Source organism: Bidens hawaiensis, unplaced genomic scaffold (genome assembly GCF_021521415.1).
Source record: "Bidens hawaiensis isolate Kalapana, Puna unplaced genomic scaffold, B.hawaiensis_p1.1 tig00055817_1, whole genome shotgun sequence".
Taxonomy (NCBI): domain Eukaryota; kingdom Viridiplantae; phylum Streptophyta; class Magnoliopsida; order Asterales; family Asteraceae; genus Bidens; species Bidens hawaiensis.
In genome coordinates, this window is record NW_027500054.1 from 12,435 (window position 1) to 30,783 (window position 18,349).

Genomic DNA, 18,349 nt, shown 5'->3' on the forward strand with positions numbered 1-18,349 from the left:
GTCAACCACAACCATGTTGCTTTCATTTAATTTATTTATGAGGTTTATACAGTTAGCACATGATCATTTAGTTGATAAATAAACACTATTTGACTTTGACTTTTCTTTTTTATACCTTTTCAATCTCTCCCACTTGTCCAAAACTCCAAATACATGTATATATATAGTATACACATATGAACATGTATTCATATACACATATCTAGCAATAAGTTCTTTGATCTTGGTGTTGAACTCTTCTTCACCGATGGATCGGTCAAACCACGATTCAGAAATCGAGTTTCCTCAAGATTTTAGATGCCCCATATCCATGGAGATCATGAACGATCCGGTCATCATCTCAACGGGCGTCGCATATGAGCGAAAAAACATTCAAAAATGGTTCTTTAGCTACAAAAGGACCACTTGTCCTGCCACGATGCAAAATATCAAAAATTTCGATATTACCCCTAACAAAACCCTCAAGAGGCTCATCCTCACATGGCATAATAGTCATTTGCCATCTTCGTCTTCTTCAACTACTTTAACTTCACCTTTGTCATCGCTCAAGCGGGATGAAATGGTGTCATTACTCAAAACCTTAAACTCGACCCCATTTAAGGTAAGTTCTTTGAAAAAACTTAAAGAAATAGTTGAAGTTGGAGATGAGATGAAGCATGAATTCATGCTATTAGGAGGGGTAGAAGTTGTTTTTCAATTAATCATCCAAATTTTAGCTGAAAGTGCGGATTTCATGGTGTTTAGAGCGTGTGAGGGGGCTTTAGCGGTTCTTCAACATTTTCCTATATTGCAAGAAAGCGATGGGAAAGTGATTGAATTGTTTTCGAAGCCCGAATTCATGAAGTCAATGGTTGTTATTCTTCAAAGAGGAAGTAAAGAAGCTAGGATTTACACAATGTTTATACTTAAGAAACTAGCAAGCTCGGATTTTAATTGGAATGCCATTTTAAATGATCAAGGCATCGGTATGTTCAAATCCATCTTAGAACTTGCATCCGATGAGATATCAACTAAAGTAAGTTCATTTACCTTGCAAGTATTGATAAAAATTTTGGATTCGTCAAAGGAAAGCCGGTCAAAGGCCATAGAGGCGGGTGCAATGTGTACCCTAATTGAGCTTCTACCAGAATCTAATAGATCCAAGTGTGAGAAAATACTACTCATAATCAAATTACTATGCGAATGCACAAATGGAAAGGTGGCATTCATCGAACATGGTCTAGAAATTTGCGTGGTATCAAGCAAATTGTTCAATGTATCGGAGATAGCTTCGAAGATTTGCGTACAAATATTTTTGTTGATAGGTAGTTTTCATGACCCGAAAACGAAAAATAAGGTTTTGGAGGATATGTTGATCTATGGTGTGGTCAAGAAACTAGTGATGTTGATGCATATGAGTGAACCTTCATCAACAAAGAACAAGATGGTTGATATGTTCAAAAAGCATAGCTATTTGTGGAGTCAATACCCTTGTTTTCCTAGTGAATTAAAAGAATATCGTATTTGAATTTGTATAATAAATATGCTAGAAAACCAAAAATATGTGTGTGAGGAATAAATCTTTTGTAAGATTCCTGATATTTTGTTAGAGAATATATGAAGGAAAATCTAGTTAAATTGAGATTTGATGATGTAAAACTATGGTTTTGTTTGTTTCTTTTTATTTTTTGGTTTGAAACCAGTGTACATATTGTTCTTGTAATTAAATAACTTAAAGAGCATAATTGTGTGTTTTATATATATTAATAAGTTAAATCTCGAAATGCTTGTGATTTTATATGGTTACCTGAAAATAGATCTTAAACTCACCTCATAAATCGAATTAAAATGTGAAGTATTGATCAACCACGCTTTTAGCGTATCTCTAAATTATTTCAACTTTCTAAAGCGTCGCGCTATATCATTTATTATATTTTATTAACAATTATGTAACATTTTAACATATTCGACTTCAATGCAGGTAACCAAGTAGGGTATCACCTAATACGATGCCCAACAAGGTAAAAAAAAAACTTTATAATTATCATATAACTATATACTTATCATTTCAAAGTCAACTTTTTTCCCATCCCTATTTTCACTGTTATTTAATGTTTGTAAAAATTTTGGAAAAAAGACTTTCTGAGTGTAGTTTTCACAAGGAGTATAAACAAGCCGATATGAGCTTAAGCCCGACTAGGCTCGAGATCGGCTCGTTTTCAGTTACGAGAGCTCAAGCTTCACTTGTTTCGAGCTCTTTTCTAGAGTTCCGGCTTAGATCATGAGTTGTTTTTTTTTAAGATCGAGCTAGGCTCTTTACTACTCTTTAATTTATATATATATATATATATATATAAACGAGGCAAAACTCGGCTCGATCTCGACAATGCAGCTTGAAGTTAATACATAGAGGTCCAAAAAAAGTTAAACTTAAAAATTACACAACAGTGGCAAGCCTAAACGAGCTTTTCATATAAGGCTCGAGCTCGAACTCAAACTCGAAAACTAAACAAGATTTATTCGAGCTCAAGCTCTAAAAAGCTCGGCTTATTTACGTCGTTACTTTTTACTAAAAAGTTAAAAAGTAAGAAGACTCAATATGTATAATATGTATGTAGTTAGTTAGAAAGTACGCAACCCAAACATCAAAACACCACAAAGTGAATAATAACATAATAATAATAAGACCTAATAATAACTTATAAAAGCGGTCAACTCCGGAAGTCAAAATCCCCAAATTGAAATGATGGTTGTGTGGCAGAAAGCGGTGACGACGTTGCCGACATTAACAAGAGCGTCACGGTACCTGAACTTGTTTTGAGCTTTATATCGATCTGAGCTCAAGTAAAACTCGCGAGTAACACGACTCGGTTAGTTTTCACTAAAAAGTTAAAACTAAGAGGTTGCCATAGGCAATTACTTTAAAGTATGTGACCCCAAAATAGGAACACACCACTTGTTAATAATAATAAGTTTGTCAACGGCAGAAGTCAAAATCCCTAAATTGAAATGATGGTGGTGCGGCAGAAAGCGGTGGCGACGCTGCCAACATTAATAAGAGCGTCATAGAAGTTGAACTTGTTTTGAGCTTTATATCAATCTGAGCTCAAGTAAAACTCGCAAGTAACTCGGCTCGATTAGTTTTCACTATAAAGTTAAGCCAAGAGGATGCCATATGTAATTACTTTGAAGCAATGTTGCAAAAGTCGCTAGGCAAACCATAGGCAGGCGACTGGAGAGTTGGGAGTAGTCGGAGTACTTGGGGAGTACTTGGACATGATAATTATAATGAAAATTAATTTTGGACATTTTATATTTGTCAAAAAAGCATAATTCACGTCAAAAGGGTACTCTAGCTGACTCAGCAGCTTTTGAATGACTTTTAACTGGCTTTTAGAGAACCTTTGACCGCCTAGCCCGACTTTTGACCGCCAAGCCCGACTTTTTGTCCGACTTTTCCTAGCCCAACTTTCGACCGCCTAGCCCGACTTAGTCCGACTTTTGACCGACTTTGACCGCCTCCGACTAATCCAGGCCGACTAGTTGGCCTTGGAATCCGATTTTTACAAAACTGCTTTAAAGTATGTGACCCTGACAACAAACCACCACAAGTTAATAATAATAATAATAATAATAATAATAATAATAATAATAATAATAATAAATTGGTCAACGTCGGAAGTCAGAATCCCCAAATGAAACGATGGCGTGCTGCAGAAAGCGATGGTGACGCTGCTAACACCAATGAGAGCGTCACGAAAGCTAAACTTGTTTTGAGCTTTTTATCTATCAGAGCTCAAGTAACTCGGCTCGATTAGTTTTCACTAAAAAGTGAAAAGTAAGAGGATGCAATATGTAATTACTTTAATTTACATGACCCGAAAAGCAACACACCACAACGTTAATAATAAAAATAAAATGGTCAACGCCGGAAGTCAAAATTAATCCCCAAATTGAAACGATGGTGATACGGCAGAAAGCGGTGGCGACGCTGCCGACGTTAATGCGAGCGTTACGGCCGTCAATTCCACAAAGATTGCCGTCACTCAGACGTGGGTTTTCGTTGTACGATCAAGTTAATCTCATTGATAACGTTCCCGAAGACTAATTGCGATTTCAAGGGTACAAATTAAACCTAAAGTTATGGTCTTTATGATGTTTTGGGTGTTTATTAGAGCTAATTTTGTGATTTTTGAAATGGGTTTTTGTTGTTGTGATTGGTAGTTAAAGCTTGAGCTCGGCTCATGAATAGTATTTCAAGCTCGGGGGCGGATAGTTTATTATTTGTTAATTAATTTATATATTTTAATAATATTTATATTTTTGGGAAAAACCTTAAATGAGCCTAAGCTTGGGTCGAGCTCGTGTGCTACCTTAAATGAGCCGAAAGTAGGCTCGAGCTCGGCTTTGTAGTGTGAAATTAATACATAGAAGTTTAAAACGGGTAAAACTTAAAATACATAAGGCTTGTTAAGGCTAGACGAGCCTAAAACGAGCTTCCCATGCAAGGCTCGAGCTTGAAAAAGTTTTTTAAAGCTCGAGTTCGGCTCGTTTGGAGCTGTATTTCTAAAGCTCGAGCTTGGCAAGTGAGTAGTTTTTCAAGCTCGGACAGTCGGACTCGGCTCGGGCTCGGTTCGTTTATTATTTTGTGAATTATTATATAAGTTTTAATAATTTTTATATATTTGGGAAAGAAACCTTAAATGAGCCTAAGCTCTGGTCGAGCTCGTGTACTACCTGAAATGAGCCGAAAGTAGGCTCGAGCTCGGCTTTGCAGCGTGAAATTAATACATAGAAGTTTAAAACGAGTAAAACTTAAAAATGCATAAGGCTCGTTAAGGCTTGACGAGCCTAAACAATCTGCCCATACAAGGCTTGAGCTCGGTAACTAAGATTAGTTTTGACTAATTAGGGTTTTATTGGTTTACATAATTAGGGATTAAAATAGGGGGGGGGGAGTAAATGAGCGGAGCCCGAGCTTGTCTAGGCTCTCGCTCGTCTCGTAAGTAGGTTTTAAAGCTTGAGTTTGGCTTGTTTGGAGCTCTATTTCTAAAGCTTGAGCTCAGTTAGTGAATAGTTTTACAAGCTCGGACTCAGATCGTTTATTATGTATTAGTTAATTTGAATATGTTTCTAATTATTTTTCTGTATTTTGGGAAACACCTTAAACGAGCCTAAGCTCGTGTGCTACCTTAAACGAGCCGAAACTCTGCAGTGCAGTGTGAAATTAATACATAGAAGTCCAAAACAGTTAAAACTTAAAAATACACAGAGCTCGGGCTCGGGTCGAGCTTGAAAAGGCTCGACTCTTTTCGACCACGTCCTGAAGATCAATTGCGATTTCAAGGGTTCTGATTAAACCTATATTTATGATTTCATGATATTGTTGAGGGTTGATTAGACTAAATTGTATGCTTTTAAAACGAGTTGTTGTTGTGTGATTGTTATTGTTAATTAGGATTAGTTGTGACTAATTAGGGTTCTGTTGTTTCTTTGTATTGGTTTTGTATAATTAGGGATTTATATTTTAAACGAGTCAAGCTTGTCTAGGCTCTAGCTTGTCTCGTAAGTGGTTTTTAAAGCTCGACTTTGGCTTGTTTGGAGCTCTATTTCTAAAGCTCGAGCTTGGTTAGTGAATAATTTTTCAAGCTTAGACTTTCTCGGGCTCAACTGTTTGTTATTTATTTATTTATTAATTTATATATTTTTTATTATTATACATATTTTGAGAAAAATCTTAAACGAGCCTACGCGCAGCTCAAGCTTGTGTGCTACCTCAAATGAGCCGAAACTATGCTGTGCAGTGTGTAATTAATGCATAGAAGTCCAAAACAGGTAAAATTTAAAAACACACTAGACCCGTTAAGGCTTGACGAGCCTAAACGAGCTTCCTGTACAAAGCTTGAGCTCGAAGCTTGAAAAGGCTCAACTCTTTTCAACAACATTTATGAAGATCATTTGCGATTTCAAGAGTTCTGAATTAACCTAATTTTATGGTTTCATGATTTTGTTGATTGCTGATTAGACTTAATTGTATGATTTTGAAATGAGTTGTGTGATTGGTAATTTTATGACTAATTAGATTTATGTTGTTTCTTTGTATTGGTTTTATATAATTAGGGATTAATATTTAAACGAGCCGAGCCCAGACTTGTGAGGTTGTCTAGGCTCTAGCTCGTCTCGTAAGTAGTTTTTAAACGAGCTCAGTTAGTGAATAGTTTTACAAGCTAGAACTAGGAACGTTTATTATTTATTAATTAATTTATATATGTTTCTAATTATTTTTATATATTTTGGGAAAAACCTTAAACGAGCCTAAGCTCAGCTCAAGCTCGTGTGCTACCTTAAACAAACCGAAACTCGGATGTGCAGTGTGAAATTAATACATAGAAGTCCAAAACAGTTAAAACTTAAAAATACACAAGACTTGAGCTCGGGCTCGGGTCAAGCATGAAAACTCTCGACTCTTTTCGACAACGTCCCGAAGATCAATTGTGATTTCAAGGGTTCTGATTAAACCTATATTTATGATGTCATTATATTGTTGTGTTGATTGAACCTAATTTTATGATTTTAAAATGAGTTATTGTTGTGTGATTTGTAAATGGTAGTTAAGATTAGTTATGACTAATTAGGATTATATTGTTTCTTTTGGACTTCCATGTGTTAATTTCATACTACACATCCAAGCTCGAGTCGAGCTTTGGCTAGTTTAAGTTCTTGCACACGAGCTCGAGCCGTGCTTAGGCTTAGGCTCATTAAGGTTTTTCTTAAAATATATAAAGATAAGAAAGTAATATATTAAATTAGTTAATAAATAATATACGTGCTGAGCTCGAGCTTGAAGAACAACTTACGGGCCGAGCTCGAATTAGTCAAGCTCAGGCTAGGCTCGGTTAATAATTTATCACTAACTAGGATTTATCTTCTATATGTTTGGATGCTCGTTATTGATTATTTGTATCTGTTTTTACTTTTTAGGTATACTGATACTGGATTCACTGTTAATGGAGTAGAATATGAAGGCAGTTTGCTCTGTGTCGGTAACTTGCTATTGTCATGGACTCCAAAAAAAATGTCAGATATAACTATAGACAGGTATGCATTAAATCATTTAAACTATTTACTATCCTTTCAAAAAAAATGTCAGATATAACCGGATATTATTTGTTAATATGTGTTCATAGCTTCATCTGACATAATACTTGTCATTTTATTCTTTGCAGCCTATCCATCTTCCAAGCAGTGCGACCCGTACCAGGTAAAGTTGATTTGGTACTTTGATGCTCATAATCTATGTCTAAATTTGTGCCGTCTTTTAGTTATGATTAGGGCTGTCATAACATGTCGGACACGACACGACAAGACACGATGACCTGTCGTGCTAAACACGAACACGAACACGAACCTGTTTAGTAGCAGGTTAACCTGTTAAGACCTGTTTAAAGACACAATGAATAATACATGTGTAACGAAACCAAAATATTCAAAACGAGCATAAAAGTCTTGATGAATAGATAATCCATAACATATTTGAAACAAAAAACCACAAATCCATAACATACTTGAAACAAAAGACGACAAAATCATAACATACGTGAAACAAAAAACCATATAAGCAAAGCATAACATCCATAAAAAACATAATATCGGGTTCTGACTGGCATTAATGAAATGCCGATTGTTAGTATGACTTTAGGTTTAAGACTTTAGGAGTGTATATATATTTATTTTTTAAAATAAAAATCTACACAGGTTACTAATAGTATTTTAACGAATTTAAACATGTCTTAAACAGGTCGACCTGCTTAAGACACGAAACCTGTTAAGCTCAAACCCAAACATGTTAAAACCTGTGTCGTGTCATGTCGTGTTAACAGGTCCGTGTCATAAATTGACAGCTCTAGTAATGATAGCCACTTGTGTAAGTTTTTGTTGATGCATACATACTTGACGGTGCATACACGTTTTATTCCAGAAATTTTGATACTTGGAACTGGAAGATATATCCAACCTGTAGATCCCGAGATACGTAAGTTCATTCGTTCTACTGGCATGAAGTTAGAGGCCATTGATTCGGTAAGAACTTTCGACACTTTATTTTGTTTTATTTAGCAACATATCTGACGCATGTTTATATGTATATGTTTATATTTATAACGTTGATACATATTTGTGCAGAGAAACGCGTCGTCTACATATAACATATTAAACGAGGAAGGCAGGATTGTAGCTGCTGCACTTCTTCCATATGGAGTTTTTTCCGAGTAACTTTTACAAGCTTTCTACTTTACGAGTCCCACATCGGACAATCGTTACTAGGTTGTTGGAATGTTGAAAATGTCGGATAATCATGCTTTGCAATGATATTGTGATAAAGATTTGATTGTTTGATGAAATGTTTGTGAAATAAACGTCAGTTTGCTATCATTTGTTACGATTTTTATGTCTACTTTGTGTATAAGATTTGATTTCGGTACAAGTACCGAATTTGCTCATCCTTATTTCACATTTACTAACACATACAACGGGGTGTGTAAAATGGGAAAACCCCAAATATTTATGTCGCTTATGTGATAAATGCATAATTTTTATATATATATTTTTAAGTGAAAGTGTACGATCAGTTGTATAGTAAATTTTGCTTCATCATTTTTACACTAATATCCATTCTCTCTTTTCTATACACCACCAATTGATGGATGTCACATGACATCCGGTAACTCTAATTATTATTGTTTTTCAATACCAGTAATTTTTATGTATATACGTCCACAAGGAGTTATAAACAAAAAATGCAATTGATGTCGAGAAACTGTTAAGCAAATTCACGTTGTCTCTGAACTTTATAAGAGTTATTTTACAGTCTATAAATTTTAATAAACTCATGTTTTTTTTGTTAGTTTTTTTTATGTTCTCTTGAATTTTTTTTTTTTATTTTGCTTTGTTATCTTTAAAGAATGCTGTGTTGTATTTAGTGTTTTGTTTTCATTCAGTTTTCTTAATGTTCACGAAAGTTACTAGCCGCGTGAGAGGGGAAGGTGACCGAAGACGGCGGCGGCGGTGGTGTCTTCATGCTTTTATTTGACTAGTGCTATTTAATAGGAGGCCGATTAATCGGCGTCTAGGCAGAACCCATGTACCTTGATTTTGGCTAATCTGAGGCACCGGGCACCAGTTGGTCAAAATCGATCATAGTTGGTCCTAGTGGTATAAAATCGGTCCTAGGCGGTCAAAATCCGTCCTATGGAATACAAAAACCTAAAAACACACATGTTAGAATAAATATATATTTTATATATATTTATATATGGCCCTTATAATTATTTATCTTATTATTGATCATTGACCTAAATAACCTTATGTTTATAACTGGTAAATCCTTGATGGACGGAATTACCCTTACTAACATTAATAGGGTTTCCCCTTGGGTGTATATATAGAGAGCTTACTAGAGAGGTTAATAACTAATGATGAATAATAACACCATAAGAATCATCCCCTACCTCTCTCTCTCAAATCGTGTTCATCAAGAACACCTAATCTCCATCCTAACCATACACCCTAAAGGGGAACTCGATCAGATTAAGAAGATGTCAATCTCAAACATCACTGGATTATCAGGTATTACATATTTCCTTGTTTCCATTATATCATTGATTATAGAAACTGATCAACATGTGGTATCAGAGCATGATGTTGATTAATCAGTTTCTTCGATGTCCATAAAAACTGGAATTAAAATAGGAAACGAGTTTTTGATTAAAACCCTTAAGTTTACGGTTTTGATCATCATCATAAAACTGATTGGATCTGATGTTCGTATTACTTCTAACGAATTGTTAGGTCTGATTAAAACCTGTTCATTATAAAAACCTGTTTTTTTTCGAAATCTGTTTTACAAAACTTTCAGATTTCGATTCCAGTATTAAATCTGATAATATAATCGAAAACAGTTTCGTAAAATTCTTGAAACTGTTCTTGTTTTTTTCGAAGATGTTCTTGAAGAACATCATAATTTTCGAAAACTAACCTTAATTAGGATTAACTTGGGAAAATGAAATATGTTAAAGAGATAATATTATCTCTAAGTTTAATTTCAAAATCTTTTAAATAAAATAAAAAATATAATTTTGAAATCTTATTAAAATTAGAGATAATCTAAAACTTTAAAGAAATAATATTATCTCTAAGTTTAATTTCAAAATCTTTAATATAAAATAAAAGATATAATTTTGAAATCTTATTAAAATTAGAGATAATCTAAAACTTTAAAGAGATAATATTATCTCTAAGTTTAATTTCAAAATCTTTTAAATAAGATAAAAGATATAATTTTGAAATCTTATTAAATTTTGAGATAATCTAAAACTTTATAACAGAATCTCCCAAATCCCTTAAAATTAGGAAAAGGTTATCAGGTTGATTATTCTTTTCGAATTCTGCTAATGTTGCGAATCAAGGCATCTATTCGCAACAACTGGACTCTAATCGCAACAAATGAAATGTTGCGAAATCGCATGATGTTGCGAGAATTACATATTATCTTGCGAGTAACATGTTGCGAATGTCCACTAATTATGTTGCGATCAGAACCTAGCATCACAGAATGTTGGAAGGGACATATGTTGCGAAAAGTCACTAATGTTGCGAACCTTAAGATGTTGCGAGTATTACTTAAGATGTTGCGACGAGCTAATTTTGCAAGATGTTGCGAGTATTACCTATTGATGTTGCGATCAGCCCATAAAATCACAGGATGTTGCGAGTACTCTTAATCGCAACAATTATGTTGCGAGTGCTTTAAATCGCAACAATGCTGATTACATCACAACAACTCCATTCGCAACATCTCTCATAACAACATCATTCGCAACATCTCTTATAAAACATCAATCGCAACATTACTTATGACTGCACTGTTCGCAACATCTAAAATCCCCTAACCAAATTCGCAACATCACTTCGAAGAAATCGCAACTTTACTTATATCTTACATGTTGCGAAATGATCAGAAACCCTTATATATAACCTAACTGATTAAGGGGCCCTGCTCCGTTAAATTACTTAACTTAAATAACACTTATAGTTCACTTCTGCCCAACGGTGATGTGTAACCTAATATTGTTATTTAAGTCTAATTAAGTATGTCACTTAAAAGTGTATGTCCTAACATTATCAGACATTCGCATGACTTTAGTTTTGCTTAACTTAAACAACACTTCATGAGTTCACTTCTGCCCAATGGTGATGTGGTAGCTTAACAAAGTTGTTTTAGTCTAACTAAGCATAGTCATCTAAAAGATGAGTATCTTAAAATTGCTAGATACTCAAATGACATTAACTTTGCCTTAAATACCTTAAATGTCTCAATTCTGCCCAACGGTGATTTGTTACATTTATGTATTGCAAACTTACCTTGTGCATAACAACTTGATTGTTCCAATTCTGCCCAACGGTGATTTGTTACAATTATTTTCGCACAAGAATTTTATACTTAAATAATACATTTTCTGCCCAACGGTGATCTATTTTATTTAAGTATAATAAAATTAATTTTGGTGTTATACTTAAAATTATCACATCTTCATAATAATCCTTACATTAATGATCCTTCATTAATGATCCTAATTTCAGTCTGCCTTATTAGATTACCCATAACATAAATCACTCTAAAATTCTTCTATAAAGTTTGAATCTCAAACCTAAATCATCCACTCTTATTACAAAACCTAAGAAGAGTTTTGCTTCTAAAAGGGTCTTATAAAATTTGCCCTTTTAAGTCTTGATTATCCTTAAAGACTTGAAATTCTTACTGCTCATTCTGATAAAAGTATTACAGAAAAACACTTGAGCATAATCAGTGGGATAAATAAATATGTCTCTTATGATAATCAAGAACTCCTTACATGATTCCTATCAGGTGAGCAATTACGGATTCTAAAATTCCTAAGACTAACGTTTTTTTTTCTTCTATGGAAATAATAGAATCAAAACAATTCCTAAGATGCATGCAAAACACTCTAATTCTAAATAAAAAGGTTAATTGGCATTTGTGAATACATCCTAATATTTAATTCCATGACCCATAAACTGAGAGCTTATACATGGAACTTAATGAAGTCTTTTCAGTGTATTACTTTTCCACCAGTACAATTAGATGCCTTAAGAATCAACTATAACACTCAGAAGTACTAAAGGAAACTGAGTGTGTTGCTAGCAATATATGTACAGGAAAAGGAATGCCTAAAATTGAAAATCAAATGTTATTCACCTTATTACCACTAAACCTTAAAAGAGGATAGTTCTAAAGTCTTGAAACAAAATACAAGTACTGCTTCCAGCTCTAAGTTCTCAAAGGGAAAGTCTCACTGCAAAATCATGCCATTAGACTAGGCACGAGCAAAGAGACTATCCATACCTCAAGGGAACAGTTGGCTAAGAAAGGTAGTTACCAATTAATGATATTTAACTCCACTAATATTAATATCCCTATTAACACATGTTAGTTGAGTTTAGTTTTATACGTTTCCTTATCAGAAATCGATAATAATTAAGATGAGAGTCAGTGACTCATTTAATGTTAAGGTTGTAAGAACCATAAAAGCTGTTTTGTATTAAGCTTTATGATACCTTAAACATTCTAGAGTTTACTCAGAATTTAGTATCAATACTAAAGCTACATTTTGACAGTTATAAGGTTTTAAATGACCAAAACAAAGTCACTACTAACTAAAACTATCATATTATCGGTCGTTATTATCTGAATAGAAACCTTATAAGATAAAACTAAGCGATGCTACAAATTTCACAACCTTTTGTTATCATAGAAATGAGAATTTAACAAAAGATAAATGAGACTTACGTACTTCATCCATTAAGACCAAAATTTTCATGAGAAATCATGACTCGGTGACAAAGGATGAATTGCCATTAAATCTCATTCTTAGTGATTTGAAAGCATGTGTTAAATGCCCTAAATATAAACTGGATAAAGGGAGTAAGTGAGGTCCACCATAAGTTATAATTCACTGCTATTAGTGGAGCTTAGAAGAATATCAACTTGTATCTAATCTGTTTCCTATTGGACAAGTTCTTTAAAGAAATCAATTCATATATACTTATCAGTATTCCTTCTAAATATGTCCTTAAAATTTTTTATGAAATATGGACAATAAGGAAATCAAGTCTAAAATGTATGAAAGTTTCCTATGACATGAATCGCCAAAACTTGTATGGAGTTTTAGAGGCCTAAAAGATCAGTGGGAGCACTGAGTGTCCTTATATGCAAGAGATGGGGGAGAAACAACTTAATCTACCTCATAAAACATCCCTTGTATAAGACACTGCTCCATTATATCTTGTCTCCTTAACATTTAATGCTACTCCTAACAAATTTTGTTGGATACCTAAATATGGGAAAACTTAGATTTCTTACCAAGACTAATTAATATAATCCTCAATTAGAATTTATTGGTCTTCTGATGTTGACCCTAAGCATGCTGAATTCTTACATATTTCTAAGGTCAGTAGGAGCAGTAAAAGTCCTTATCATAACTTGGCTAAGTACAAGACGCGGGGGGGGGGGGGGGGGGGGGAGATTGTCGCTTACTTTAACTCCGGTTACACCTCTTGTACACCATACTGCACCAACTCTTACATACTTAGAAACTAATATTGCTCCTAATATACCTGAAAATATGAAACTCCTTATAAACCCAATAATCAACTCAGGAGGTCATCTAGGTCTCAAAGGCCTACTAACTTTGATGATTATGTACCCTACCTGACTAAAGATTAAATGGATTTTGGAAGGTTTAATGATCCTACCTCTTCTAATTAAACCATTAGTATCAATCAATCTTCTAAAATAGTATAACGTTTGGGATTTGGTTGAATTACCTAAAAGGTAGTCATTACTAAACTAAATCTGAATGAATAACGTTAATACACTAAAGGTATGATTGATTGATAAAGGTATACTCAAGAGGGAATAAATTATCAAAGAACCTAGTTCCTTGTCTTACAAAAGGTTACTTTGAGGATCATCACTGTTCTAGTAGCTTATAATAATTTAGAGCTACATTACATGAACATTAAAACAACTTTCCCTAACACTGGCCTACATGTTCGTAAAATAACCTGTAAGTTCTAAACTGAAGGTTAAGAACACTTAGTTTGTAAGTCAATAAAATCCATGTATGGGTTGATGCAAGAATCAATAATGAAATCATAATGCAACTCTCTTCATCAAGAACTAAGTGGATTGATTTACCTACCTCAAGATGAATGGGAGCAACTAATGTAAACGTGTCCTTATATAGATGACATTCTTTTGACAAGTATATGTTACATGAGTCAAAGTATTGTTAACGCACATCTTGACCTAATCAATCTCGGAGATACCTCTTATTTAATAGTTATCAAAATACACCGAGATAGACTCATTAGTTTTATATGTTTTACATGAAACGGGTCCTTACACTTGTAACATACAATATTGCTCTCCTTTAGAGGTGAAGAGGTATGTCCCAGCAGAGCCTAGTTGGACCCGCAAGACTCACCTTAAACAGGGACGTCTGCGCAGAGACCAACTGGATCCGCAGGACCAACCATGCTCAGAGACGTGACGTCCTTACGCGCAGTACGCAAGCTGGTCCCGCAGGAAAAGCCTCCCAATGGTGAAGGACTCCGCCTGTCCCCGCAGCCTCGGATACAAGCCATTAGGGAAGGCCACCCGCGCAGCATGGCTACACGCACAAGGCACTTAGCTCTCGATCACAGTGTCACCTGAAGGAATGAGCAAAGCCGGGAGCAATCCCGCACAGAGGCGGGAGGGGGAATACTCCCGCCCAAATAAGCCAGTCTGTATACTGAAGGATCTTTTACTGTACCTGACGAGGTATGGGCGAAAGATCTGATCAGAGATACGACAGCTCACTGATACAGTATGGCGAGCAGCATGCTTCTGTACTGTATCACTATTAGCCGCTGCCTACTCACCAACTACTGTCATACCACGTGCGTAGCCGGCAGTTGGTGGAAAGGGAATAGTATACAGCAGGCCTGGTCACTATCAGCCGCTGCCTACTCACCAACTACCAGCAAGGCACGTGCGTAGGCTACTGTTGATGAACAGGAACACTGTTGCAGCTGGCTATACCTCCTTGGAAACCTACCTTCGGCTATAAATACCCTAAATGGTATGATCATCTAAACACATTACATTATCTTATATCATCATAATATACCTGATATCTGCTCTAGCAATCTCTTAATATACTTTTATATTTAAAGAGCAATCTAGTCTGATTCTCACGCCGGAGGGTGGTCACAAGGAGGAACCCCCCCCTTCTCAGTGACGAGCTCACGGTGTCTGTTTTGCAGGTTATCAGAAGAACCATCTTCCAAGGGTCTAACCCCTCGTGGGAAACAGCTATCCAACCCCCAGGTTACCAGTAATCTGTCCGGGGTCCGGTTAGTGTTTCTTCATTGGCGCCATCCGTGCATAAAGCTAGAACTTTATTTTTCTCCAGTTTTTTCAAACTTCTACAAAGATGGTTAGAGAAATTCCGGTAACCACAACCCCAGCTACTAGGGGGAATACCGGCAACACAGTTTTTACGAACACTACCCCGGCTACCGAAGCCGGGGCAAGTGAAGTAAATTTTACGAACACTACCCCACTTACCAAAGCTGGGGCAAGTGCAGTAAATGATCGCCTACTGGGATCCACCGATACCCAGTTTGAGAAACGAAGACTCCCCCGCCAGACTCTCGATGAAGTTAAGGCATGGGCGGAGGCACGACAAAAGGAATTCCAGGCTGAGTTGGACGAACGCTTGCGTTCCGTGCAACAGGCCGACGAATTCGAGTACTGGGAGGATGACTCGGAGGAATCCGACTCCGACGCGAACCCTCGCCATAGGGCAAAAGGGAAGCGTAAGGAAACGGAATCCCAACCGAAAAGGCATTTTGGACAAGCCTTCAAACCAAAAAGCACAGGTGGAAGTCCACGAGACTTCTCCAAAACGTTCAGACCAAACGTTGCAAATGCAGGAATGTCCAAGTTTGCAAGGGACATTGCGGAAGCAATCACCCCAAAGAGTGCCAAACAAATGCCTAACATAGGCACATATGACGGTTTATCTGATCCAGACGATCATTTGAACAGGTTCATAGCGGGGGCAACCGTCAGCAATTGGACGGAACCCACGTGGTGCTACATGTTCCAAATGACGCTTGTTGGGGCTGCTAGAGCTTGGTTTGATCGTCTACCGGTCAACCACATCTACGACTGGGCAGACTTCCAACAGAAGTTTAGCCAACACTTCAGCCAGCAACGGAAGTATACCGAGGAGCAATGGACAATCCTCAAATGCATACGAGAGGAAGATGAATCTCTGCCAAACTTCATCACTCGCTTCAACTCAAAGAAGCTAAGTTTGGGCAATATCAGCGAAGATCTTGTTCGCGCTGCCTTCATCCAGGGCGCACATGACCCAGAGCTCATCCGCACCCTAACGGGTAAAGATGGCATGCCATCCACATGGGATGGCATCATGACAGCAGCAAAACGCTATGCGGAAACAGAGAAGCAACTGGGTAGAGATCTCCCACAGAGCACAAACCTCTACACTCAGAAGACGAGAGAAGACAACGTCCTCACCGCCAGACTAAATAAAAAACGGAAGCTAGGCATTTGGCAGTCAAGGGTAAACTTTGACACCTCATCCGGCTTGCAACATCGAGTGGGCGGAAGGGATAATGTACAGTCGCACCGGAACTCCAGATGGACGCCACTCACCAAAAGCGTCACTGAGATATTCGCCACTGAAGAGCTCCCATGGCCAAAGCCTCCAATAATCCGACATCGTCACGATGCTGATCGGAGCAAATACTGTGACTTCCACAAGACAAAAGGCCACAACACTGAAGAATGCATAGACGTAAAGGACATGGTCGAAGCATTTGTCAGAGATGGGACGCTCGCGCACCTCGTGGCACAATAAAGGCTGAGCAGGCGGGTGCGTATAGAACCTCAGCTGGGGAAAACACGAATCAATTCCAGCTTCAAAATCGAGACTACATGCTGCGTAAAGAACGAGATCCCGAACCAGGTGCGTATCGGCTCGATGGCACTCCCATCCCAACATGGAAGGGAGCTCATTTACACAGTCTGCATGTAAATCAATTCCAATTTGTAAAGAAAAGGCCAAGAGCCACTTCTAATGGAAATGATTCTCTTTAAGAACATCGAAGCTGATGATTTTACATTTATACTTTTCTGAACACTAATATGCCGGTTTTCACCGCATAATTACGTGAAGTCATTGCATGGGAAGGCGGTCCTACCCGCACGAACCCAATAACGTGACAAACCTTCACGCAGGTCAGTTTGGGAAAAAGTTCAGCACCCAAAAATGAAAGTGCCGGTCTATCCGCATGAATCATTAAAGGAAACTGAATAATAACCTATCAACAACCGCGCGTCGAACGGTTAAACTATGCAACACTGGTGACGGCGTTCACATTACGTGAAGTCGTTGCGTGGGAAGGCGGTCCTACCCGCACGAACCCAATAACTTGACAAACCTTCACGCAGGTCAGTTGAAGGGGAAGAGTTCAATTATCCCATTAAATGAAAGTGCCGGTCTATCCGCATGAATAATGAAAGGAAACCGAACACTAACCTATCGACAACCGCGCGTCGAACGGTTCAAAACAAAATTCTTAAAAAGGATAAGGAAAACCTACACGCAGGTCAGATAAGGGTAAAGTTTTGCCATCCTACTAAGTGCAAGTGACGGTTCTACCCGCACAATCACGAAAGAGGAAGCAAGACTTCCTGTTATCAACCACGTTCAAAGGTTAACTTATCCTCAAAAGGTGAGGAAAACCTACACGCAGGTCAGATAAGGGTAAAATTTTGCAATCCTATTAAGTGCAAGTGACGGTTCTACCCGCACAATCACGAAAGAGGAAGCAAGACTTCCTGTTATCAACCACGTTCAAAGGTTAACTTATCCTCAAAAGGTGAAGAAAACCTACACGCAGGTCAGATAAGGGTAAAGTTTTGCCATCCTACTAAGTGCAAGTGACGGTTTTACCCGCACAATCAAGAAAGAGGAAGCGAAAACTTTAATCCATTATCAACCACGTTCAAAGGTTAACTTATCTTAATGCCTTAGAAATTTCGAAAAGGAAAACCTACACGCAGGTCAGATGAAGGTTAAAGTTTAGCCATCCTACCAAGTGCAAGTGACGGTTCTACCCGCACAATCACGAAGGAGGGAGCGGAACTTTAACCCATTATCAACCACGTTCAAAGGTTCTTATTCTAAACACTTGGAAAATTGCTAATTTAAAC

The 18,349-nt window shown here is 36.9% G+C and overlaps 2 protein-coding genes across 2 annotated transcripts; both read left to right on the plus strand.

Moving 5' to 3' along the window:
• Positions 1-226: 226 nt before the first annotated feature.
• On the plus strand, positions 227-1,507 carry LOC143601172 (E3 ubiquitin-protein ligase PUB23-like). Its single transcript, XM_077078649.1, has one exon. The coding sequence runs from the start codon at positions 248-250 to the stop codon at positions 1,505-1,507; it is 1,260 nt and encodes a 419-aa protein (XP_076934764.1). The 5' UTR covers positions 227-247.
• A 3,799-nt stretch (positions 1,508-5,306) lies between these two features.
• LOC143601170 (uncharacterized) lies at positions 5,307-8,409 on the plus strand. The gene is made up of 5 exons (XM_077078648.1): positions 5,307-5,327; positions 6,961-7,077; positions 7,206-7,240; positions 7,958-8,058; positions 8,161-8,409. The coding sequence occupies exons 2-5, from the start codon at positions 7,055-7,057 to the stop codon at positions 8,248-8,250; spliced, it is 249 nt and encodes an 82-aa protein (XP_076934763.1). The 5' UTR covers positions 5,307-5,327; positions 6,961-7,054; the 3' UTR covers positions 8,251-8,409.
• Positions 8,410-18,349: the final 9,940 nt, after the last annotated feature.